Below are 26,251 nucleotides of genomic sequence, written 5' to 3'. Positions count from 1 at the left end.
ATCGTCTCAAAATATGGTGTTTGGATAAACGCTTTTCTGGGGAGTTATTTGGAATAAAATTATGATTGAGTGATGTTATGGGTTTAAATAGAGTTTTTCCCCTACTTATAAGCTAAAATGTATGTCAATGGTGCTCGTAGGAGCCATTTTATACTAACTTTCTCCATCTAGTTGTGGTTTTCTATTTTGTGATAATTTATAGGTTTTAGGGAGCTATTTTGCTATTTTCTTCTACTTTGCATCTACCCTAGTCGAATGGAGAAGTTTCAAGGCATACATGATTAGTTGCGAGGTCCCGAGAATACTTTGTGAAGCCTTGGAAAAAAAGAAATGAAGCCTTTGCGTTTGAAGCCAAGGAATGAAGAGACGAGCCTCGCATGGCCTCACCGGGCGACCTGAGCCCAATCAGGCTCCCTCTTTACTGACACTATTAGTTTTTCTGCGGGACTAATCGGGAGCGTATGGCCCTGTTGTAGTTCGGTGACCTGGCCCGATCGGGCGAGATGGCCTGACGACATCGGGTGAGTGTGCTTCGTGGGTTTGGGCGCTGCTGCGAGTCGAAGATTGTGAAGCTGATGAACTCAATAGCCCGAATTCATTGGGCGGGATTAGCTCGACACCATCAGGCGGTTGGCCAGAGTGATGTATGGGGTCGCTTGTGCTGCGAAGAAGATCGATGTGGCATGTTGCGTTAGCACGATTCCATCGGGCGTGTTTGTGGTTGGCCCGACAATCTTTTTTTAATGTTTTTCGAGTTATTTTCGTATTGCTTTTCCTTTACGTTTTAGGTTTAGTATATATACGAAAATTAGAACATTACTAAGACAACTTTTATTTACCTTTTATTCTAGCTTTTGTTTTCATAGTTCTCTCTCTAGAGTGTTTCACAAACCTTAGATTATTATTGTTTTTCTCTTTGGATTCAAGATCAAATCTTTGGATTATTTGCAAGTTCACTAGTTCTTCAATTAGGTAATATTCTTTACCGCTTTTTCTATTATTGATTAGATTCATCTCATAGTTATATGCAACCATTCCATGTATGAATTATTATGCTGATTGTGTTATTGTTTTCATAAATATGAGTGAGTAGTTTTATTTCTAGGGTTGTGGGGATCTACGTATGCAATAAGGGATTGATGGATTAGTCTAATTACATTATATTTCAATTGGTTCCCGTGGTTGAATCATTCATGCTAGATTTATAAATTAGGCTTGATTTGTATTTCACTATTGCAATACTGAATCTGCTTCTAGAGGAGAGATGCCTTATAGGCTTTCATTCATTGATTAGACAGAGTGATCCTTGACCATGCGAGAGCGGCTAGGTAATGTTCGAGAGAAATTACATGTGCCCTAGATAAATTGACTTGTTAGGTAGTTATCATTCGTACCTGATTTCCCGAATTGTATGCATAGTGATCCATAATTCTAGTTCTTTATTAATTGATTCATTCTCTTGTATTAAATTCTCTTATTTGCTTAGTTCAGTAAAACAACTCTTTCCATCTGATTTAGTTAGTATAATATTAGAATTCAGTTACAATAATATAACTTTCTCCTTGTGGATTCGATCTTGACTTCCCTGACTACTAGTTGGTGGACCTAAGGTTATTTTCGACTAGGTGATACGACTTTAGCATGTCACTCAGCTTCATGAATTGGGATCCAATGTCACTAATATTTCTCAAGGTACCTGTTTGGGTACTAGGCTAGGCGAAGAACTCTAATGGATGACGCTTCCTTGGCTTACTCCTATTGGCGCCAACGAAATAAAGATCAACATATTAAGCTTGGAGATCTTCCGTCCCTCTTTTCTGTTTAATAGAATTAAACATCGAAATCGGTGCAACCAAATATTTACGCTCCGTGATGACAATGATACTTGGCTAGGTGATCAACAAGCTATAGCACACCTTATAATAACTCATTTCCAAAAACCTTTACTCATTGTCGGGGACGGACTTTTTTGATCCTCAAAGATATGAAGATAATATTAAATTGGTTTTGCGAGAACTATATCTCCCTGCTATTTCATAAGAAGAGACGAATTCTTTGTTGGCCCCCTTCTCTGATCATGATCAGATCCAAGCTGCTATGTTTGATATAGGCAACGATAGATCCCCGGGATTAGATGGTTTTCCTTCTGAATTTTTCAAAACCTATTGGCCTATACCGAGGAATCATGTTATTCAAGCAATAAATCGTTTTCTCTCAACGAAACTTCTCTTAAAAGAATGGAATTGTTCTCTCCCGTTCTTATTTCGAAAACTGATTCTCTGGAAGAGGTACATCACCTACGATCTATTAGCCTTTGTAATGTCGTCTATAAATATGCTTCGAAATGCCTGGTCAACCGCATGAAACCGTTGCTCCCAAAGCTAATTGATAAACTTCAAAATTCTTTGCTCCGGGCCGACAGATGGGGGATAACACACTCATTTCTCATGAACTACCGGATATTATTGATAAATAAAGGACACTTTCTTGTCATTTAGTTGCTCTTAAGTTAGATATGAACAAGGCTTATGATCATGTGAGTCGGCTATTTCTTCTCAAAATACTTATTGCTTATGGTTTTTCGGAGAGTGGGTCCAGTTAATTCAACAATGTATCTCCACCGTCTTCTACCGAATCTTGGTCAATGGTAAGATCACTGCTCCCTTTGTCTCTCCAGTGCGGTTTGAGACAAGGTGATCCTCTTTCTCCATACTTAGCTTATTTCTGTTTTGTATGGATATATTATCGCGAATGACCTCGTTAATTGTGGATATTCATCAGTTCAAGGTATTCGTATGCGTCACTGTGGCCCGAATATTTCGCATCTCTTTTTTGCCGATGATTCACTCTTCTCGTTTAAAGCATCACATGAAGCTTGCACTATATCAAAACAATGATAGAGAGATTTTGCTCTATCTCTGGCCAGATGTTGAACCATTAAAAGACTTTTGTTATATTTAGTCCTAATATACCATAGGTACAACAGGTTTATAAGACTATTCTTAGACTGGCTTCTCATACGTCACTAAGAGTGTATCTTGGTACACGGATGGATATTCAGGATTCTAAAGTATGACATTTTACTCCTCTACTCGACAAGATTTCGTGGGAAATTTCTCAATGGCAACATCGTGCTTTATCTCAATCAACGAAAATGATCATTATTAATTCCATCCCCGTCCCCACCATTATGCATCAATTAGCGATTTTCAACGTCCCTTAAACCATAGTGCACAAGCTTGACTATCTATTTGCACGTTTTTTCTAGAAAGGAACGTCAAATCAAGGCATACATTAGAAAGAACGTGCGATCCTACATCTTACAAAAGGTCTGGGAGGTCTTGGTCTTTGCAGTATTGGCACTTTTAATGAAGTATTATTCATGCAAAAGGCTTGACACATTCTACAGCATCCCCAACTTCTTATCTCTCGAGCCTACCATACTACTCACTTACAAATCAAGGATTGCAAATTTATTCCTAGGGCTCACGAGTAATATTGAAGGCTACATACACCTTAAAGAAGCATTATGCCTGAAAAGTTGGCGATGGTCGAAGTATACTAGCCTCTCAAGATAAATGGGTTCACGGCCACACTCCAATCATGAAGGATGATGTTTCTTTACGTGTGGCCACTAGGTTAAAAGTGGCTGACCTTATTTCTCCTAATGGCAAAGAGTGGAACAATGGCGAAGTTCGTAGTCTCCTTATCCCTTCCAGTGCTCACCAAATACTAGTATGGAATTTCCCACTAACTCCCTTTCCAAAGTTGCATTATACTAGCCACATACAAAGTTTAGTGAGTATTCCACCAGATCTGTGTACGCTCTTGTTATTAAGCACCATCAAAATGATATTTGTAGCATGACAACTCCATTGCATCTGCGTTTCTTCCGCATCATTTGGAGCTTGAACACCAATATGAAATCTTCTTATTTGGAAGCTCTAGCAGAATAGTCTCGCAACTTCAGAGAATTTATTTTGTCGGGGACTTGGCACTTCTCATTTATGCCCTATATGTTTGGGTGACATTGAATCTCGTCACCATGTTTTCCGGACTGCCCCCTTGCTTTGGAAGCTTGGTCTATTTCTAGTCTATCGAATCTAGCTATTGACAATGCTACAACAACCTTTGAGTCTTGCTTTTGCAATATATTAGTCAATTAAGGGATTCTGAAGGTATCGATAGTCCCCTCTTGGTTGCTGACATTGGCACCATGTGGGCTATATGTACAGCACGAAATGATCAGGTTTTCAGACGTATTCGAGCCATAGTTGAAATACTTCAACAACATATCGAGGTTGGCAAACAACAACACCTAGTTTTTTCTCAGCCCATGATACAACCTAATAAGTCGCCAGTGGATGGCGGTCCGGCCCAGGTTTTGCTCTTTGCCACCTTTGGTCACTATAATCAGCAGGCTCCTCCGGACGGAGACCCTCTTTAGGATAGATGGGTCATGGATCAAGCATATACAAAGAGGAGCGGCAGCATGGGTCACTCATTTTCCAGGGGTCGCTTCCTCAACCAGCCATGCTCAAAGGTTTTTAGCTTCCTCTGCTCTACACGTGGAGGCTAGAGCATGCCTCCCTGCTCTAGCTTGGGCGCGACACACTATATATACTCTCACATATATTGATCTACATCGATTCCGCTCTACTTGTTCGACTATTGTAATCTCTTACAGCTCAAGACATTTCGATACAACATACGATTTATGATATTCGATCTACGGTGGAATTTTTTATTGGATGTCGTATCGTCAAGGTTCATAGGAATGATGTTGCTCCAGCCCATGGGTTGACGACTATTTGTCGCATATCCACTTTTTTAGTTCTTTCTTTTTACTTTTCTATATGCTTTCTCGTTGTCAAAAAAAAAAAAAACTTTATTGAGTTGCAATATCAAAACCCACGCTCATTTTATTCCTATCCTCTGATCTCAAATTGAATATGATATTAGACTCAAGAATGGCTAGCTTCATTATCATTATTTTAGACCTTTAATTTTTTTAAGGGTTATAGACCTTTAATTAAGCGACTAGAGGAGTAGTAGTATTTTATGCCTTAATTACATGTGCAAATCCAGTGAGGATATTTGTCATTTACATATTCTTGTGATAGTTAGCTCAAGTTTAAAGGACAATCACATGTGAGGCATGTTAAGCATCCTTATTAGTGTATTGCATGATTATCTTAATTTCCTATATAACTCGTTTAATTTGAATTTTCTCTTCTTTGCTAATGAATGTGAAACAACATTCATGTTATCATATATACACATATAATGATACAATAAATCACAAACTTTTTACATATCTTGCTTATCTTTTAATTACTTGTGTGAATATTTATATGTATGTATAACTTTTCCTTAGATCAACCATTTATCTTGTATAACTTTTCCTTAGATCAACCATTTATCTACTCTTATATTTAATCAATAGTGATCTGACTAGATTTAATCGTCTATACAAACAATTAGTCCTTTTCTCCTCATCGCGTACTTTATCTCAAATTCTCAACAAAATAACTATGTACACACTCTACCAATATTAATAAGTATAACCATTTTCTGGTTGCATTACCTTAAAAAACATGGGCATACATACATATATATATATATATATATATATAATTTGTCAGAATTAACTTTTTAATTACAAATTTTTGCGAGAAATAATTTTGTTAAAAAAAATCTGGCATAATAAGACCTTAAAAATAATTTTTTTCTGAGGAAGAACTTTGACCCATTTTTCGAGCATTTACCAAGTATTTTGCGGTTTCAACTCACTAAAACCAAACATGGCAAGACACGTAACCCACATTTCCTATGTTTCAACTGAATTTCCCTTCATATACTGATGAAGTCAACTTTAGAAAATACTTGGTAAATTTCGAAAAATGGAGAAAATCTGGGTTAAAAAATAAGAGATGTATGCACTCCACATGTTTGATTTTTACGAGTCAATGCTCAAAAATGCTTGAACAATACCGAAAAATCGATTGAGGTTATTCCTCGCAAAATATTTTCTTAAAATATTATATTGTCAGATTTTTTAAAAAAATTATTTCTCATAAAAACTTGTTTCCACTAATTTTCCTAGAGGTAACTAGGTAGAAAACCTACCTGCCACTACTAAGAGTACTAACTGCTAAATAATAAAAGACTGAACGAAGAAACTCTAATTAACAAAAAAAGACTTAGACAAAGTCTTCTCTGAAAATGAAGCTCCAAAGCTCATTCCTCGCTCAATATAGATCCATAAACATACGTCATCTTCATCTTCATCTTCACCTTCAGTTGAACTCTAGCTTATCCCGCGTTTCACCGTACGAAATTGCTAGGTAGGTTCATCAAAACTTCAAAGAGATTACGAGACCAATTAACCAGATAACTAGACATTAATCAATGATTATATATTCATTATTACAGTACTACACTGAAATTTATCTGAGTGTTATTACATTATTATATCTCCTTTTTTTGGTTGTCTAACTATTTTTCTGTGATTTGCAATTATGTCAGGCTAAAAGATCAGGACGTAAAGTATCATTTATGGATGCACCCATTGTCGTTGGCAGCTAAAACTCGAAATTGTTGTGTTGGAGTTGTGCTGATTTAAATTCTTACTTTCTATATTTACTTCTTTAATTCTTTCTATATATATATACTCTTTCTATAAGTATATACATATTTTTTTTCTTTATAAATGCGCTATATATGTCTGGATCTTTGCTTCATAATCTTTAGCATTGCGCCGGCTGAAACACCAGGGTAAACTTTGGTCAGGCCATCTTCAATAAATGGGTTTTGAACCTGTTGAACTGACGGGCGGCCCAACCAGGTTGGGCCGGTTCAAGTCAACTATATATATTTTAATAATAATGATGATAATAATAATAATAATCGTCGTCATATATATATAATATAAGTTTTTTAATTATTTGGCTAGTGTAATGTGAATAAAAATGGTTTATTTTATCTAATAATAAGTATGAAGTTTATTAATATTTCCCATAATCACAGCTCAAGAACCAAAACATGCAAAAAAAAAAAAAAACTTTTAAACAATACAACAAAAAAGCAATACATTATTGTTATTACTGTGAATTCCTTACTAAACTAGTAGTAGCACGTATATTTTTATATTTCTGTTTTGGAATTTTGGATGTGTTAGTTTGTTTTTTCGTTCATTTCATATGTTTAAGGTTGTTTAAGGTTAGGTCGTAGATTTAGTTAAACTTAGTTGTAGTCTCTAAGGTAGCAGAATTATTATTGGTTTCGGATTTGCATTTTGTGATCGAATAGAATAATAGTGTCTTTCTCGGAAGTCTATTCCCCAAATTTTAATTTCTTGTACTTAGCTATATAGCTAAGATTAGAGTGGGTTTTGTGATTTCTTAATTTCTCGTTGTAGATTTCATCCTAAGGTGAACTCCTCACACAAGTCTTTCAAGTCCCAACTGTGACAAAATAATTTATATGATTGTTTTTGTTGCAACATTTATTTTTTACGCTTTTAATGTAAAATTTTGACCATTATACAAAATCTCTAATTATTTATTAGTAATGATTATAGAAATTTGATACTTGAAATATATATATATGCTAAGAGAAACTCAACTACATATAACATTTGTTTTTATATGCAAGTAAAATCAAATTACGGTCAATATAACTATATAAATAATGCAAAACGTCAAAATATTGCAACCAAAAAGAATTTGAAGGATGTACAACAATCTTTGATGTTAGCTTTAGATTAATGTCTATAAGAGGGGAGGGAGAATTGTAAATGGATTTTAGTAATTTTTTCGGAAATAAAATGTGAAAGGAATAACTTCAAATACGAATGTGAGAGATTTGATGAGGAGAATCTTCATTAGCCCAAATTGAAACGACAAAACCCGGCCTAGAGGGGTTTTGAACTCGGTCAACTATAATAGGCCATGATTTGAGTTCCTCTACAAAAACGAGTACACAATAACAGTTTCCTCGATTGTTACTCGATCTCTAACTTCACTCGAAGTAGTCCTCTATTATTGTCTAAGGCTTAACTTAAAGTTTAACTCACCAAGTAAAATATCACTCAACCTTTTACCTCAAAATCTCAAGATACAGACTCATCAATAATGAAATATCTTGATTGTGCACATTTGTTAATGCAATTTTCTTATTTTAAATATCTTTAATTCATTACATATTAGTAATCATCGAGACGAATCAAACAAGCACCTCACATGACTATATTTTTCTTATATATTGAGAAAATTTTAGAAGATTCTCTCTAGTTGCAAATAATGTCAAGATTCCAAGTGCACAAATCAAAACATACAGAGTGAGTACACATTCAACGGTTCAACCATGATTTTCATTTTTTTAGTATCAAGTCTAAGTTTCTTGGCAGTCGATGTAATTGAATAAGGGTGTGTTCGGCGTAAATTTTGAGGTAGCTTTTAACTAGCTTTTAGGTAACTTTTAGCTTTCGAAAAATTATTTAGTGCTCGACGAAGTAGCTTTTAACTTTCAGGTAGTTTTTAGCTTATGGGTAGTTTTTGTCTAAAGCATTTTTGCCTTATTACATACTAAAATTTTACCAACAACTATTTTTACCTAATATTTCTACTTTGAAAGCTAGTTTCTCAAGTCCATCAGAGATTTTCCACACATACCCTTTTTCTTATATTTGATCACATCACACAAATTAAAGATAAGTCAATTCCTCTATTTATTTATTTTGACAATGAATTTCTGTAATTGATATGTGCTGTAATGTCAACACTCTCTCTATGCTTCACTTTTCAGAAAATTTCACTTCGTATATCATTTAATATCAACCAAATAAACACGATATCTATTCCTTCCGTCAACACTCTCTCTATTCTTCACTTTTCAGAAAATTTCACTTCGTATATCATTTAATGTCAACCAAATAAACACGATATCTATTCCTTCCGTCCCATAATATATATTGCTTGTTTCTCTCTTGAGATCAAATTTTTAAATCTTTGACCTAACATTTTTATTTGTATATATATAAAAAGTATTCATGTGAGATCTTGTTAAATTCTTCTCGATGTATGATTTCATATATCAACTTTATACATCTTTATTATTAATTAAGATTTTAAAGATATTGAAGGTTAAATGTTTATCTTAAAGATCGTGTTAATAAAAAATAAACATTATATTATGAAATGGAGGAAATAGAAGTTTTTTAAAAAAATTGCTTTCGGAAAGTGCTATTAGCCTATCAGACAACAGATTCTTTCGATAATAGGTAATGGTTTACATATGATTGAACGACAGCTAGTGGACCAGCTGAAGTCCATTATAGATCCAGGCCAGGATGATAACTTTCAGGTATAAAAAAAAAAAAGGTGCTAGCAATATGTCATTATATGTCCCCACATTTTCTCATTTAACAAGCTTTAAACAACTTTTATACTAATTGTACTATTTACATTCTCGGCCATGCATGATATACCATGCTAACATCTTTGAACATGATCGTACTTTATTATCCTAATAAGTCAAACTTCACATCCCCTTGCTAGTATTTGTGATTTGAGAAACACAATTAGACACACACGTTAGTTTAATCATCACACAGACACACAAGCCTAGGATCATACCAAAAGGAGCAATTGGATCATATAAGAGACATATATCGTTTTGTCTTAAATTAGATGTTATTACAAGTCTTTCGTAATATTTAAGTCGCCTGCTTTTTCTTTGATCTGCATCTAATTGGAGCAAAAATATTGATGGCTGATTGGAGCAATTGAATCTTAGCCTAGTGCCTTCACGTAATCTACCATTCATAACTTGGAGAAAGGCTTGGTAACCAATGGTTTGAGTCCAAAAAAGACTCAAACACCCAAAATAAAACACAATGGTACCATTATAACCTGATATTGGTATCAAATTGTTATCAGGACTGGTACCAAGGTATCAATATTTTCGGAGAATGGTACCATTATAACCTAGCATTGGTACCAAGCAAATGTTAGCCACACACGCGTGAAATCTTCCAACGCATAAAATGACCAAATTACCCCCGTTTGAGTCCCTTAAGAGACTCAAACGGTTGGTTGCCAAGACAAGCTCCATAACTTGAGCATAAGTGTGTAACTTTAAGAACATTCTTTGCTTTTTTTTTTCTGGCAACAAGTACACATAAAGAACGTTTTTTTTCATCGCTAACAAAATTGACATTTACAAGATCCAGATGCAACCTAACTAGGCTAATATATTAATTTTATGTTGGATGCTTTCGTACCAAAAAAAAAATAGTTATTTCCTTTGAAAACTATCAGAGAGAGATAGTAATGCCTAGTAGAATTTAATGAGAATACCTAGTGTATTCCTATAGCTGCCACACAGGATTATTCCCCTCTTAACAGAATACTTAATTCTGTTATAATGAGCACGTGTCACAATATTGTAATAACACAACTATATATAGTTGTCTCCTTGTAATGAGTTCAAGCATTCAGAAATAAAACAAATACATCTTCTCTCTCCTATATTCTCTCTCTACTCTTTTCTCTACAATGGTGTTTACTGTTTTCATATCAAGAATTGCTTGATAACATGGTACCAGAGCTGGTTTTTCCGCGCAAGAATCAGGTGTACTTCATTCTTTAATTGTCTTAAATGAAGCCAAGTTCGTATGTGAACTATTTCTTTGTGATTTGAAATTGATTGCTGAATTTTTCATGTGATTTGAGTTGATTGTTGAGGTTTATTACTGAAATTGTTGAGGTGGTGAATTGTGAAGTTGTTGATTTTGTGCATCTAGTGAAAATTGTTTGATCAGTTTATGTGATCATCATTTGGTGAGTTTTTTGGTGATTTTTTTTTTTTTTTTGGTGAAATCCTGTTGAAATTCGGTGATTTGCTTAGAATTGATTCACTCTTTTCTCAATTCTTGATTCAATCTTTTTCTCAAATTCTTGATTCAATCTTTTTCTCAAATTCTTGATTCAATCTTATACAATGTCTTCCGCACCTGCACCCGAACCTACAACTGTTCTAGGAAGTGTATACTATATACATCCTTCCGATTCATCCAACACAAAGTTAGTTAATGAACTTTTCTCTGGGAACAATTATGGCGATTGGAAACGATCTGTGATGTTAGTGCTGTCATCTAGGAATAAACTCTGTTTTATAGATGGTTCTTTAGAAGAACCTAATACATCAGATGCAGCACATAAAGCTTGGAATAGGTGCAATGATATGGTTGTTGGCTGGTTACTGTTTTCTCTGGAAAAACAGATTGCCAAAAGTGTTTGGTACTATAAGAAGGCTAGGGATCTCTGGAAGGACTTAGAGGACAGATTTGGTCAAGCATCTGGCACTCAATTATTTTCTTTACAACAACAAATCTCTGAGATGCAACAAGGCAAAATGTCTATTTCTTTGTTTTTTAGTACCATCAAAGCTTTATGGGATGAACTAGATGACTTAGAACCATTGCCAACTTGCTCATGTACAAATTGTTCTTGTGCATTGACCCAGAAAATGCTTAAAACTCAGCAAGAACAAAGGCTTATGGTGTTCTTGATGAAACTAAATGAAGATTATGTTCAAGCTAGGACCAACATCTTAATGATGCAGCCACTTCCTAACCTCAACACAGCCTATAGATTGTTAGTTCAGGAGGAGAGACACCAGGAAGTTAGTAATGTAGTTGCTCAACAAGATTCTCTTGCATTTGCTGCATATGATAGGAGAAGGTACAATGATAAAGGTTATAAGCCTAATTTCAGTACTACTAACAAATCCTTGACTGGTAACAAGAGAACTTCCACATGGTTCTGTGATTATTGCAAAACTCCTGGACATGGTATTGATAGATGCTACAAATTACATGGTCTTCCTCCTCACTTGGCTGGTAACAAAGACAAGAGATCTGCTAATCTTGTCCAAGTTGACTATGATACTCCTGATTCTTCTACTGATGAGTGCAAGACTATCTCAGTTGATCAATATAATCAACTAATGTCTCTGCTTACTAAGCAACAAGCATCTCCAGTTGACAAGTCTTCAGCTGATACTCCTCTCATCTCTGGAAATGCATTTATGGCAGGTAACATATGCCTTCTATCTAGTCTTGGTACTTCTTGGGTGGTGGACAGTGGAGCCACTGACCATATTTGTCATGATTTGAGCATGTTTGATTCATATCATAAAGTTTCTGGCTATGATAATAGCATAACTATTCCTAATGGCAGCAAAGTAAATATTGTTCACAAAGGCATAGTGAAACTTTCTCCTGAAATTACATTGACAGATGTGTTACATGTTCCTCATTTCCACTTTAATCTCATTTCTATCCCTAAGATCTGTAATGATATGAGCTGTTCTGTTAATTTTACAAATGATTCATGTATTCTCCAGGGACCTACATTGATCCATCCTCTGGTTCTTGGTAGTCTGAAGCATGGCTTGTATTGCACTCCACATCAATTCAAGTCTTCTATTTCTGCTTCAACAAACACACATATTGCTTCTGTTTCTCTTTCTGCTTCTCAATGTACAGAAGAAGCCAAACTTTGGCACTTAAGATTAGGACATTTTCCTTTTACTTCCTTGAAACATGTTAAATCTGATTTTGACATAGGCAATATCTCTTCTTGTATTTGTCAAGTTTGCCCAGCAGCTAGGCAAACAAGACTTCCTTTTACACATAGTTCAATCAAATCAAATAAAGCTTTTCAATTGATTCATGTGGATTTATGGGGACCATATCACACATCTACTTATAATGGTTGTAAATCCTTTGTTACAATTGTTGATGATTACAGTAGGCATACTTGGATATACATGCTTAAATACAAATCTGATGTAGTACAAATCATACAAGATTTCTTTGCTTATGTTAACACACAATTTCATTGCTTGATTGAATGTGTGAGGACTGACAATGCTAAGGAGCTGACTGAAGGCAGCATGTTAAAATTCTTTCTCACACATGGTGTGGTACATCAAAAGAGCTGCAGAGAAACTCCTCAACAAAATGGAGTAGTGGAACGTAAACATAGGCACCTACTTGAGGTGGCTAGAGCTCTTTTCTTTCAATCTCACATACCTGCAGCTTATTGGGGTGAATGTGTTCTTTGTGCTACTCACTTAATCAACAGGTTACCTCTCAAAGTTCTTAATCACTTGTCTCCATATGAGAAGTTGTTTAACAAGCCTCCTTCTCTTGATCATCTTAAAGTATTTGGTTGCCTTTGCTTTGCTTCTACAATTAAGCAAGGTAGAACCAAATTTGATCCAAGATCTGAGCCATATTTGTTTCTTGGCTACCCTCCACATCAAAAGGCCTACAAACTTCTCCACCTTCACACTAAGCAAATTGTTATTTCCAGGGATGTTATTTTCCATGAGAAACATTTTCCATTTCACTTTACCTCCTCTCCTACACCTTTTACACCTTTCTTTCTACCCACGGAAACTACACCTACACCTATTACCTATGATGATATACCAGATGTATTTCATTTTCCTTCCTCTCATATTGCTGACACAGTCCAATCACCTGCTGCTACCTCTTCTCCACCAGATTCATTTTCACCTCCATCCACTATACCTACACATTCTGACCCTACTCCTCCTAGAAGATCTTCTAGGCCTACCAAACTACCTACACATTTCCAGGATTACTCTTTGTCTCTTCCATCTCCTTCTGTTAATTTATCTCTCCCTTCTTCTTCTTCTTCTAATAATTTATCTTCCTCTCATTGGTGTAATTTAATACATTATTCTTCTCTTCCTGTCTCCCATCATGCTCTTGTCTCTCAAGTTTCTACCTTTGTTGAACCCACTTCATATGCTCAGGCTTCTACCAATCCACTTTGGATACAAGCCATGGATAAAGAGATTGCAGCTCTCAATTCTAACAAAACCTGGGTGGTTGTTTCTTTACCAATTGGTAAGAAACCAATTGGATGTAAATGGGTTTATAAACTCAAATTCAAGGCTGATGGCACACTTGAACGTTACAAGGCACGTCTAGTTGCTAAAGGGTATACTCAACAACATGGTGTAGACTTTCAGGAAACTTTTTCTCCAGTCATAAAGATGGCTACTGTCAGAACCATTATTGCACTGGCAGCTTCAAGAAACTGGGATTTATGGCAGTTGGACGTGAACAACGCCTTTCTTCATGGAGACCTCCATGAAGAAGTCTACATGAAGATGCCTGAAGGTATTCCAAATCCTTCTAATCAGGTGTGTCTACTTAAAAAATCCCTTTATGGCCTTAAACAGGCAAGTAGACAGTGGTTTGCAAAGTTAGTTAGTGAACTACAGCTTCAAGGTTTCCTCCAATCCAAAAATGACTACTCTCTCTTCCTAAAACGAAGCCAAGATCATCTCACCATTGCTGCTGTATATGTAGATGATGTTATCCTTACAGGCACTGATCCTATTTCTATCACTGCTCTCAAACAGCATCTGGATCATGTCTTTAGTATAAAGGATCTTGGCAAGCTCAGCTTCTTCCTTGGCATTGAAATTGCTTATACATCTGAAGGCATCACTTTAACCCAACACAAATTCACAAAAGAATTACTTCAAGCTGCTGGTATTTCTAATCCTAAGCATGTAGCCACTCCTCTACCTTTACATCTCAAGTTATCTGCTGACTCTGGTGTTCCTTTCTCTGATGCTGCTCTTTATAGATGCTTAGTTGGCAAGCTTAACTTTCTCACCAATACAAGGCCTGATCTTAGCTATACAGTTCAGACCTTAAGTCAATACATGCATGCTCCAACAGATTCCCACTATCAAGCTCTTATTCATGCCTTAAACTATGTGGGTTGTACATCTGGTCAGGGTATTTTACTCAGAGCTTCAGCATCCCTATCCTTACAAGCATTCTCTGACAGCGATTGGGGAGCATGTTCAGACACTAGAAGGTCAATCTCAGGGTACCTTCTTCTTCTTGGTCAGTCTCCAATAAGCTGGAAAAGCAAGAAGCAATCTACAGTGTCTAAATCATCTTCAGAGGCAGAGTATAGAGCCTTAGCTTCAGCAGCTTCTGAAGTCACCTGGATGATTAGACTCCTTGAAGAACTTGGGGTCACAAATTTGACACCTGTCACACTCCATTGCGATAATCAAAGTGCTTTGCACATTGCCAGGAATCCTGTTTTCCACGAAAGAACCAAGCACATTGACATCGATTGTCATTTTACAAGAGATAAAGTCTTAGAGGGACTTATCCAGCTTGCCTATCTTCCAACTGGTGAACAACTTGCTGATGTTTTCACTAAAATCATCCCATCTGCTCAGTTTCAGTTGCTGCTTTCCAAGCTTGGCATGTCTCCCACCTTGCCTAGCTTGAGGGGGGGTAATGAGAATACCTAGTGTATTCCTATAGCTGCCACACAGGATTATTCCCCTCTTAACAGAATACTTAATTCTGTTATAATGAGCACGTGTCACAATATTGTAATAACACAACTATATATAGTTGTCTCCTTGTAATGAGTTCAAGCATTCAGAAATAAAACAAATACATCTTCTCTCTCCTATATTCTCTCTCTACTCTTTTCTCTACAATGGTGTTTACTGTTTTCATATCAAGAATTGCTTGATAACAGAATTCGAACTTATCTAAATGTATATGTCCAACAAGAGTACACTGGTAATAATTTTACATAATGGCTAAGTTAATACTAAAAAACAGTCAAGTTGGTACCAAGGTAGAATTTAATACCAATTTATAAGTTGATATCAAGTTACAATTCTGTACCAAATTAATTAGAGTCAAATTAATAACTAGGTACCAACTTACCTGTATCATGCTACTAACCAAAATACGATCAAGTTAGTACCAAAATTCTAACTTGGTACCAGCGTGACTCTATTTTTTTGAACTCCTCCACAAAGCAAGCTTGGTTACCAGTAACTCTATCTGGTACCACCTTGATCAATGTGTTTTGGAACAAACTTACTTCCCCTACTCATGAAATTACGAGTGTATATTGTCAAGTTATTACCAATACTCTTTTTGTAGAAATAAAATTAATATCAAAAAATATTATTTTAATTGTGTATCTCTAATGGGTAGATTATACCCGCTGATCACTAGGTAGATATAGTAAAACTGTTAAAATTGGTGTTTGGACACTCCATCAAGGCATCAATGGAGTTTATAGAAGAAAACAGTGAGAGAGGAAAAGAGAGAGGAGAGAGAACAGAAATAAAACTTCATTGATTTATAAGGTCATTGTAATTAATAATAGTTGTGTTGATGAAGAAAGTACAATAAGCTATTTATACTTACATTAAATTTTTTAAAAAAAACTAATTTTCCTTATATTTAGGAAACTAATCTAACAAACTAAACTTGCAACTTGAAGTGAATACTTGTTGTAACTTCAACAACTATCCATACTTTGCCATTATCTTTTAGTTGTAAAATTGCTTCTCTTTTTCATGTAAAATCTTTATGTCTCTCTTCTCAATTCTCATCATCATATGAGCTCTTTAATTAGGTTATACTCCCTTCTGACAGTCCCTTATATGTGCATATTGTTTAAAACTCGATGAATATCTTTGATATTAGGAAAATTTGCCAAAAAAATCCTTTTACGAGCTCAGTTTTGCGGAAAAAAATTTATAAAGCATTTTTTGCGAAAATAAATTAAAAAGTTCATTATTTTTGCAAGATGAAACCTGAGACCATTTTTCGTTGTTGACCCTTATCTTTCTGGCTTTGACCCTAACAATTTTCTTCTTCCTCAATAATCACCACCTAGCCACCAATACAAATACTTGCCTCCAGCCCCCCCACCACATCACCCACCCCTCTCCTTATTTTCCTTACTCATCCTCTCTCTCACTTCCCATGGTTCCCACTTTCTTCTCCCATACCTCTCTTCTTCCTGGTGTGATGCCACTTCAGACTCTGAGCCCCATCCCTTCCGAAATTACCTCCATCTTCCTTCAACTTTTTGGGTTATTTTTTTTGTTTGAATCTCAACTTCGAACACTTGTTTTTGGAAATTTAAGCTTGAATCTCAAAGTTTTAAACCCAATAATCGAAATTTAAGGTTTGACTCTCAAAATATCAAACCCAAAAATTTGATTTTTGTGTTTTTAAGTTTGAGATATGCTCATTTGTGTTTTTTTGGTTTGATGTTGAGCAAAGTTTTTCAAGGTAGTTTCCGTTTCATTTGTGGTGGTAGTAGGTAGTGGGTTTCGTGGTGGTGGTGAGGGGTTTCATGGTGTTATGGTCATATGATGGTGGTGGGTTTAGATTTTCTAGGTTGCTGAGGGAGAGGAGAGAGGGTAGGGGCGAAGGGGGTGGGGTTGCCGCTTGAGATGGTGGATGGAGGAGTTGGGGGTTGTTGGTGGGGTGGAGTAGGATGTAGGTGGTGGGGGCTGGGAGAGGGGTGAAGTGGGGGCTATAGGCTAGGGGTGGGTGGGGGTTGGTGGCAGGTGTTGGTAGTGGTGTGGCTAGGTGGTGATTATAGAGGAAGAAAGAAAATAGAGGTGATCAACAATTCAACACCAAAAAGTCTATGGTCAATACCGAAAAATGTTCTTAGATTTCATCTTCCAAAAATAATTAACTTTTGGGAAATTCTATATGGTGACCCTCAACCTTTTTAAATTCTATTTGGTAGACAATTTTTATCTTTCCTCTCTTTGGTAACCCTCTATTTTATTTTTTGTATTTTCTTTGACCTTTTTTAAATAAAAATTGATTTTTTAATTACAAAAAACTAATTTTAAAATGAAAAAAAAACTCAAACCCTCCCCCCACCATAACCACCCATCCTACCACCCCCTCTCCTCCCCTAGCCACCATCACCCACTTCCTCCTTCACTGCCAGCCACATCGGAAACCACCCACCAGCCCACCGACACCACCCACCCAGCCTACCGAAACCACCCCCACCCGTAGCACCCACCAGCCTACCGAAACCACCCCCTCCCGTAACACATAATCCAACCACCTATGTACCCCAATTCGAACCTCCCCACTCAATCGAACCCTCTCGCCACCCCAAATCGAACCACCCCCACACCAATTCAAACCACCCTGATCCCAATCGAACCACCCCGATCCCAATCGAACCACCCCCACCCACCCGAATCCTCTTGCCGCCCCAAATCGAACCACACCCGCACCAATTCGAACCACCCCCACCCCAGATTTCGAACTCAACTTCAACCACCACGGCACACCACCCTTGCCCCACCCAACCGAACCCTCTTGCCTCCCCAAATCGAACCACCCCCACACCAATTCGAACCACCCCCCCACCCCAGATTTCGAACTCAATTTCAACCCCAATTCGAACCATGGTGATTGATGAAGGTGGTGATGAGGGTGGGGTCGTCGGGGTTCGAAGGGGTTGGGGGGTTTCGGTGGTGGCTTTGGGGGTCGGAGATGGGGTGGTCGGAGGTGGGGGGTTCGGGGATGGGGTTTCAGGGGTGGGGGTGGTTGGGCATGTTGGGGGGACAGGGGTGGCTGGGTTTTTTTAAAAAAAATTTCAAAATCAGTTTTTTGTAATTGTAAAATCAAATTTTTAATTAAAAAATAATTTTAAAATGCAGTAAGGTCAAAGAAATCAAAAAAAATAGAATAGAGGGTTATCAAATAGAGAAAAGATAAAAAATTTCTACCAAATAGAATTTAAAAAAGTTGAGGGCCACCATATAGAATTTCCCTTAACTTTTTGGTTTGTTTTCTTAAATAATGCTTTATAAAGTTTTTTTTCGCAATACTGAACTCGTAAAAGGTTTCTTTTGGCAAATTTTCCTTCATGTTATCCATTCCAATACACAATAAAACTAAAGTTGCTGATATTGTCATTTTACATTCAATAATGAACCCGACCTCTTACCATGATTGAAGTGTAGCGTGACCTAATGATGAGTTATAGGTTGATCAATGAACCCGTTGTACATGAATATTATGAAAAATTCCCTCAGGTACCCCTTAGATTTGACGTAACTCTCAAATTGCCCCCTCATATTTGAAAAATTACTCAATACCCGTGAACATTGATTTTGTGCTCAAAATACCCTTACTAAACACGAAACTCTGATCTAATTTTGTTAGTTTTTTTGTCTCTCTCCTCTTCATTTTCATCTTCTTCATCTCTTCTCCCATCATCCTCCATTAATATATCCTAAACCTTCAATTTGCTTTCTCTCCTTCCAACTACATGCCTTTCTCTCTCCTCCTCATGCATCTTCATCTTGAGAAATACCCCCATTTTAGATAATGGAGAAGTTGATTCTCTCTCTTTGTAAATGTTCCCAAATAAGTGATGGTGGTTGTTGAATCTGCCACGGAAATTTCTGGGTTTTAGAAATGGCTTTTGCATTTTTTCATGGAGTTGGTCAATTGGGTTTGACTTTCTTCTTCGATGTTGGGTAGTTGTTTTTATGAATTTTTACTTGAATTGTGTTAAGAACAACGATGAAATTGAAGTGGTTATGAAATTTACGAGAGAGAGGAAGAAGATTGAGATGAGGATTTAAGAAAGCTTGAAAAAGGATAGGTGAGACATTGAAATTGCCATATTTAATTGTCACATGAGCATGGAGAAAGAGGAAGCAAATGAAGACGAGGAGGAGAGAGAAAGTCATGTAGGTGGAGGGAGAAAGAGAAAATTAAAGGTTTAGTATGTCATTAATGCAGGATGGTGGAAGAAGAAATGAAGATGGAGATGAGAGAGAGAAATAAACATAACCGCGTTAGGATTTCCATCTTTAGGAAGGGTATTTTGAGCACAAAGTCAAAGTTCAGTGGTATATGAGGAATTCCCAAATGTGAGGGAAAATTTAAGAATTACGTCCCACGTAATTTAGGTTGACCATGACATTTTCATCTCTTAAAGTGAATATTTTTTACATTGTAAAATTTAGGATCACATTTTCTAGGGGTCCAATATTGAGCTTAAGTCCAACTGGACAAAAATTTGATATTTTTCTCAATTACAATGAAAACTCTATTCTCTATTTTTTATTACTTATACCTCTTTTTCAAAATTTACCAAGTCGCTCTTCTACGCCTCTTTTGTTATAACAATAGGACCACAAGAATCTAAAAAACGATGCTCATGAGTGCACCATATTATTGTGAATATCTTTTTTTGAATTCATAATGTATATTTAGATATATCAAATATAAGGTAATTAAAGATATTAATAGTAAAAGTCGTACGTACTTGGTCATCATTGAAGTAAACGGGAAAAAACTTGCTTGATCATTGAAGTATTTTTATTCTACAGTATAAATCAAGGACTTATGGAAGTACTTTCTTTTCAGTATATTCAATATGGATAGGAGTATTGAAGTATTTTACTAAGATGTTTGTTCCTTACAATTACTTTTGTACAATATCCAATACTAGGTATTTTTTTAATTTCTGTTTGATACTCGATTTAATGAAGTACTTCTTTATTCTAATTTCTACATACATGCAACATGGAGGTACACAAAGATTAAGGAGCTCGTATGATGAACGGCAACGAAAAAAGAGACCCATGTGATGACGAAAGAGATACAAAAAATCAAATAGAAAAAGTGTTGCAATTATTTCAGTTTGGAGGATAATAGTATATTTAGGAGTATGTTTGCGATCTAATTATAGTAATTTTTTCTCTTGTTTCAGAGTCAGTAATGTATATGCAAGCTGCACAGTGGACAGCAATGCAGCATGTAGGCTTAGCATGAACGACATGATCTCCAAGTGAATAGCATATTGATTATTCTTACCGTGATTGAGCATCCAGAAGCTACTATGATTACAAATATGCTAAATGTCGTATTAGGAATACTGCCAGCACTATATGAATTTTGGAGACGATTTGTGGAGGTAGACATGAAACGCGCTGAGCTGAGTAATGTGCTGCAAGAAGTAGTAAGCCAAGCGGAAGACATGAATCAAAAAGCGAAAATGGAAGAGCTAGAACCTGGGAAAAAGCGCAAGAGAGTGTTGGATTCCTACTTAAATCAAGCTGAAGAGTACAAAAGGTTCACACAGGTGGTGCTAGACAGAAGTCAGGAAGGGCAGTGGATGCTGAAGCGTATGAGGTGGGTGCCCAGCATTGAGCGACACCTCAAGGAAGGACAGGGGATTTTGAGCAAAGGTAGGCAGTTGCTAGAGCAAGGCCTGACGTATGACGAAGTTAGAATGCGTGGGGAAAAGTTACCTTTGGAAGAGAATCAATACATCGGTGAGACTGTTCGTGGGCTATTCAATAGAGCACTCCGAGTCCTGAGAGATGGCAGTGTGCAATGTATTGGTATATATGGTCATGCTGGAGCTGGCAAGACTAATCTCATGAAGCGCCTCTACAACGAAATCTTTGAAGATCAAGAGGGTTTCAAGGCTGTCTTCTGGTGTTAGAATTTGTATTCAGGGAGGAAGAAAGTATAAGAAAGTGAGATTAGCCATTGTTGGCTTAATTGAGAGCTCGAAGAGCTAGAGAGAGAATTGAGTAAAATGACTACATTTTATTATTGATAAGTGGTTAGAATAGTACAACCTATCTTATTTATACTATTTACAATTAGTAATAAAACTAACACTAAGTAACTACAATAACTAAAACTGTATATTCCAACACCCCCCCTCAAACTGGAAATGGTGAAAAGTATTTCCAGTTTGAAGTGGAAAGTATTATTATATCATACAATGCGACGTGAACTGAGATCTACCAATCAACGTTGCTCGAACATGCCAACTCAAGATCTCGAAGATGCGCTACTCAAGTATAGAAAGACTTTTAGACATGCCAACTGCCAAGTTGTGAAGAAGTAGAAGAACCCCTTTCAAGCTTGAACAATCCATAACTAGTGCAGCAACAACAACCAAACTCACGTCATATTCAGTTCAGTCACTTCATTGTGATGGATAATGGGTTATAAATGGCAACGCTCCTGCTTGTGCGAAAGTACCCCAAACAAACATCAAGCACCACTTCAAAATCCAACAATCAAAAAAAACAACCAGTACAACAACCATATGCCATAAACCCACAACTTCAAGATGAAATAGGAAGACAAAAGAAGAAAGAGAATGAGAAATGAGAGTGAAAACGACCATTTCGGTCTTGAAAGAATCACAACAATGTGTGTCAAAATGACCATCTATTGGGTCAAAACAAGATCACAAAGGATCATCAAGAAAGACCTCTAATGGGTCACAAAGGATCACTATGGATCACAACAAAGGCCACTATGGGCACAAAATAAGCCACTATGGGCAACAAGCCTCTATGGGCAACAAGCCTCTATGGGCAAAATGACCAACTATGGGTCTTAGAAAGAAGCCTCTATGGGCTGAAAAATAAACCACTGTGGGTTGAAACAACTTGGACCTCTATGGGTCTTAACAAACATGCCACTATGGGCTCAAAATTTGATCTCTAAGGATCATAAGAAATGACCATCTATGGGTCTTGAAGTAAAGGATATCAAACAAGTTCTCTGGAAATTTAACCTCGGCAACTTGATTGATGACCATAAAGAGAGGAAAAAAAAAAAAAAGGGAGAAGAACTGCATTTAGAAGTGATTATGGAGGATGATATGAGGAACACAATAATGGAGGATTATGTGAAATGAAAGAAGAATCTGAAGAGGTTGAAGTGAATATCATATAATGTCAGGAACAACATTATCGCCAAACCATCATCAACAAAACATATGCTTCTAACAACAAATCAACAACAACAAGCAAGCAAATATCAACACCTCTTTTAACATCACCATATTCACCATGAAATTATCAAGAATCATCAACGACAGAGTTCAAACCAACCAACAATCTCCATACAGAATCAATACACTCAACATCATATCATCAAGAAACCAAATCAAAAAAAAAAAACAAATCACTCAAATTTCACTCAAACTGCTATTACGTCAATAACAAAACCATCAACAAAGTATCAATATGCAAGTCATCACCATATCACAGAACCATTGTTACTACTTAAGTACTATACACAATATGACTAAGAGCTCAAGAATCATACCCAACTCAAGGTATATTCACCAATAACAACGTGGACTTAACAAGAACCCATAAATTCTTGATTAAATCTTTAAGAAACACCAACTCGCCTCCGATTTCGAAGATCGCAGAAGTACAATACCTTGTATCACGAAGCCGAAAATGTCGAAGTACAAAATTCAAGAAACCAAATCAAGAAGCACCCATGAAATCTTCAAGAAACACCCATGAAAATCATCATAAAACTGATCGAAATTTCACCAATATAGAATTCAAATCAACAATTTGTGGCTAATAGTTCAAATTAAACAATTAAGAGGAAAATGGAAGAACCCTAGAAATTGGAAAACCAAGAATCGAAAAATTATTTGATTTCTGGTTCGAAAATTTAATGTGAGTGAAAAAACAGAAGACAATTGAGCAAATTCGAGCCTACTTTGGACGAAATTTCGAGCAGAAAAAAAAAATTGGGAAAAGATGAATTAAGGATTTACAATTGAACGAAATTGTTCGAAATATTGACTAGAATCCAGAAATTTCATTGTGAAATTCGAATGAATTTCGTCCGAAAAATGAAGAAAGAAGAAGAAATTGGTTCGATTTTGAGAAGAGTCCGACCAATTTGTGAGAAATGCAAGAAAATGAACATTTTGAGGAAATTTTGATGAAAGGAGAAATAAGCTGATGTTTATGAAATTTAGAACTGAAAGTTACGGAATTATTGAGCAAGGATCGATATCCTGCTCTGATACCATGTTAGAATTTGTATTCAGGGAGGAAGAAAGTATAAGAAAGTGAGATTAGCCATTGTTGGCTTAATTGAGAGCTCGAAGAGCTAGAGAGAGAATTGAGTAAAATGACTACATTTTATTATTGATAAGTGGTTAGAATAGTACAACCTATCTTATTTATACTATTTACAATTAGTAATAAAACTAACACTAAGTAACTACAATAACTAAAACTGTATATTCCAACATCTGGGCTACAGCACCTAATTTTGAGAATGATCGGAGAAACTACAACAAGGCCTTGCAAAAATGTGTGGCAGATGGGATGTGGGTTGATTTAGAAAATGATGTTGTTCACGATGAAGCAAGAATGCAGGAAAGTTAATGGCAAGACTCCAGGATATAGGCTCGGTAAGGCCGTTTTCTTCTTGGATAATGTGAAACATGAGTTTTCAGCTTAGAACTTCTAGGAATACCATCACTTATGACTCCAGAAAGTACTAATGTCAACTGCATCCTAGTGTTTAGTACTCTGTCTAGAGACGTGTGCAACAGGATGCAGTGCGACCTCCCCCTCAAGATGGACCTATTGGAGAAGACAGAAGCCGAGGAGCTGTTCTTGCACGAAGTTAGATGCGGTGAAAATCATCGTCTGTTCTCAAATCAAGAGCGAAGGATTCAAAGACTAGCAATTAAAGTGGCAAATGAGTGTGCTAGAATGCCGTTGGCTATCATCATCATAGCGCGGTCCATGGTTAATATTAAAGACCTTTCAGAATGGCAAAACCGGCTGAATGAGTTGATGAACACCATTCTAGCATCCATGATGAAGAGATAAGATACTAGAGCAGCTCAAATTTGGATATCATCGTTTGAAAGACAACACTGTCCAGCATTGCTTTCTTGCCGCTGCAAAATTGTTGGTTAATGATCGTCAGGTTTCTAAACGGCAGATTATTGAAAAATGGAAGAATTCGGGGCTAATTGGTATGGACAGACCAAGTGCGTATGCTGATGATCAGGGTCATGCTGTGCTGAATCAACTTGAAAGAATGTGTCTGATTCAAGTTGCACCAGATCTTTCAACTCTGACTATGAACAAGTGGATCTGCAAAATGGCAAACAGGGTTACTTAAACTATCGACCTTTGTGAATTTGGTCTATCTCAACTCGAAGTTGGAGTTTAACTGATCTTGAGTTGGCGGTTTCGTTCATATATCTGTCAAGACAAGAAACTTTGGGGGTGTTTGTTGAACAATTATGATTTCTAACACTACCAATTTCTTTTTGATTTATCTTTCTATCAACTGCTGCAGTATTGTGTGTGTGTGTTTTTTTTTGTTGAACAATTAGTCAATTACTATAGTATTGTTTGTTAATTAGTTGTGTAGTTTCGCTTCAAATTCTCAATTTTCCTGTTGAGAGTGTCGAGGACTATGTTTATTTTGGACCAACTAGAGTCTGTTTAATGTGACGCATCTTTGACTAGACGTGCTATATCGTAGGTATACATCTACACATGCATGTTCATATAAAGGGCGAAGGCATATAAAAATGAACCAAAGATCCTTGAGTTTAATAGTATGACTTTATTTCTATCCCCAATATGGAAGATCAAGGTTTAAATCTTGGTGGAAGCATAATTTTAATGAAACGAAATTTGTGTACAGTGTCGTACATTGGTTAAATATATTGAATATTATATTTTCTTTTTGAAAAAGATATTATAATTTGTTTTTACATTAAATTAGTTGTTAAAAGTAATAGTTTTATATATTTATTATTATTGGATAATATTATATATAAAGGGATAATATTATATTGTAAAGGGTAGAAGGGTACTTTCATAGTCATAGGTCTGTATTGTAAACACTATATATAATGACTGCCAGGTTAACCTACAATAGGTTAACACAATTATATTCCCAAACTTGTACATGGTATCACAGCCCAGGATTTCCTAAAAGAATTTTTTTTTTCTCCACAAAGTTTCTTCATGTAAAAGTTTTTTTTTCTTCCTTATTTTTCTTTTTCGTTATTTTTTTTTTCCTGGATATGGATTATTCCAACCACCTTCCCGCTGCCTCTGCTGCCACCACGCAGCCTTTTCCAGCGACCACCGCCGCCGCCTCGACGATCACGTCGGCGCCCTCCCCTGCCATCGAGGCTCCAGTCGCCTCCGCCAGCCTGCAGCAAACGCTGCTTCCCTTCTCTCACAGTCGACGTTTGCTGCTGCCACGTCTCTGTCGCCCATCCGCGACTTCTCCGGCCGAGTCCCGTCGTCAACAGCCTCGTATCTGCCCGCTACCGCCTGGCCCACATCCGGCCATGTCCTGCCTTCCGTTCATGTTGCGATGCCCAGCCCATCGTCTTCCTCGCGTGTGCAATCACGCATAATCCCTCCTAGATTCTCGGTACCCCAGCAGTTCCCGACCACCGGCGTCGTGCATCCGGCCGGCTCCCCTTCACAGTCGACCACACCCTATTCCGGCCACCCATACCACGCCCATGTG

At 36.7% G+C, this 26,251-nt stretch overlaps 2 protein-coding genes across 2 annotated transcripts in view; one reads left to right on the top strand and one right to left on the bottom strand.

Annotated features, from left to right (window-relative positions):
- LOC104899637 (disease resistance protein At4g27190) overlaps positions 1-26,251 on the bottom strand; it is an 80,118-nt gene that overhangs the window by 29,305 nt on the left and 24,562 nt on the right. The window lies entirely within an intron of this gene.
- Positions 20,802-21,398, top strand: LOC104899636 (putative disease resistance protein At5g05400). The gene has a single exon (XM_057390860.1). It carries the CDS (start codon positions 20,802-20,804, stop codon positions 21,396-21,398), a length of 597 nt encoding a protein of 198 aa, XP_057246843.1.

This window comes from Beta vulgaris, chromosome 7 (assembly GCF_026745355.1).
Source record: "Beta vulgaris subsp. vulgaris cultivar EL10 chromosome 7, EL10.2, whole genome shotgun sequence".
NCBI classification, from domain to species: Eukaryota; Viridiplantae; Streptophyta; class Magnoliopsida; order Caryophyllales; family Amaranthaceae; genus Beta; species Beta vulgaris.
This window is presented reverse-complemented; position numbering and strand designations above follow the sequence as displayed.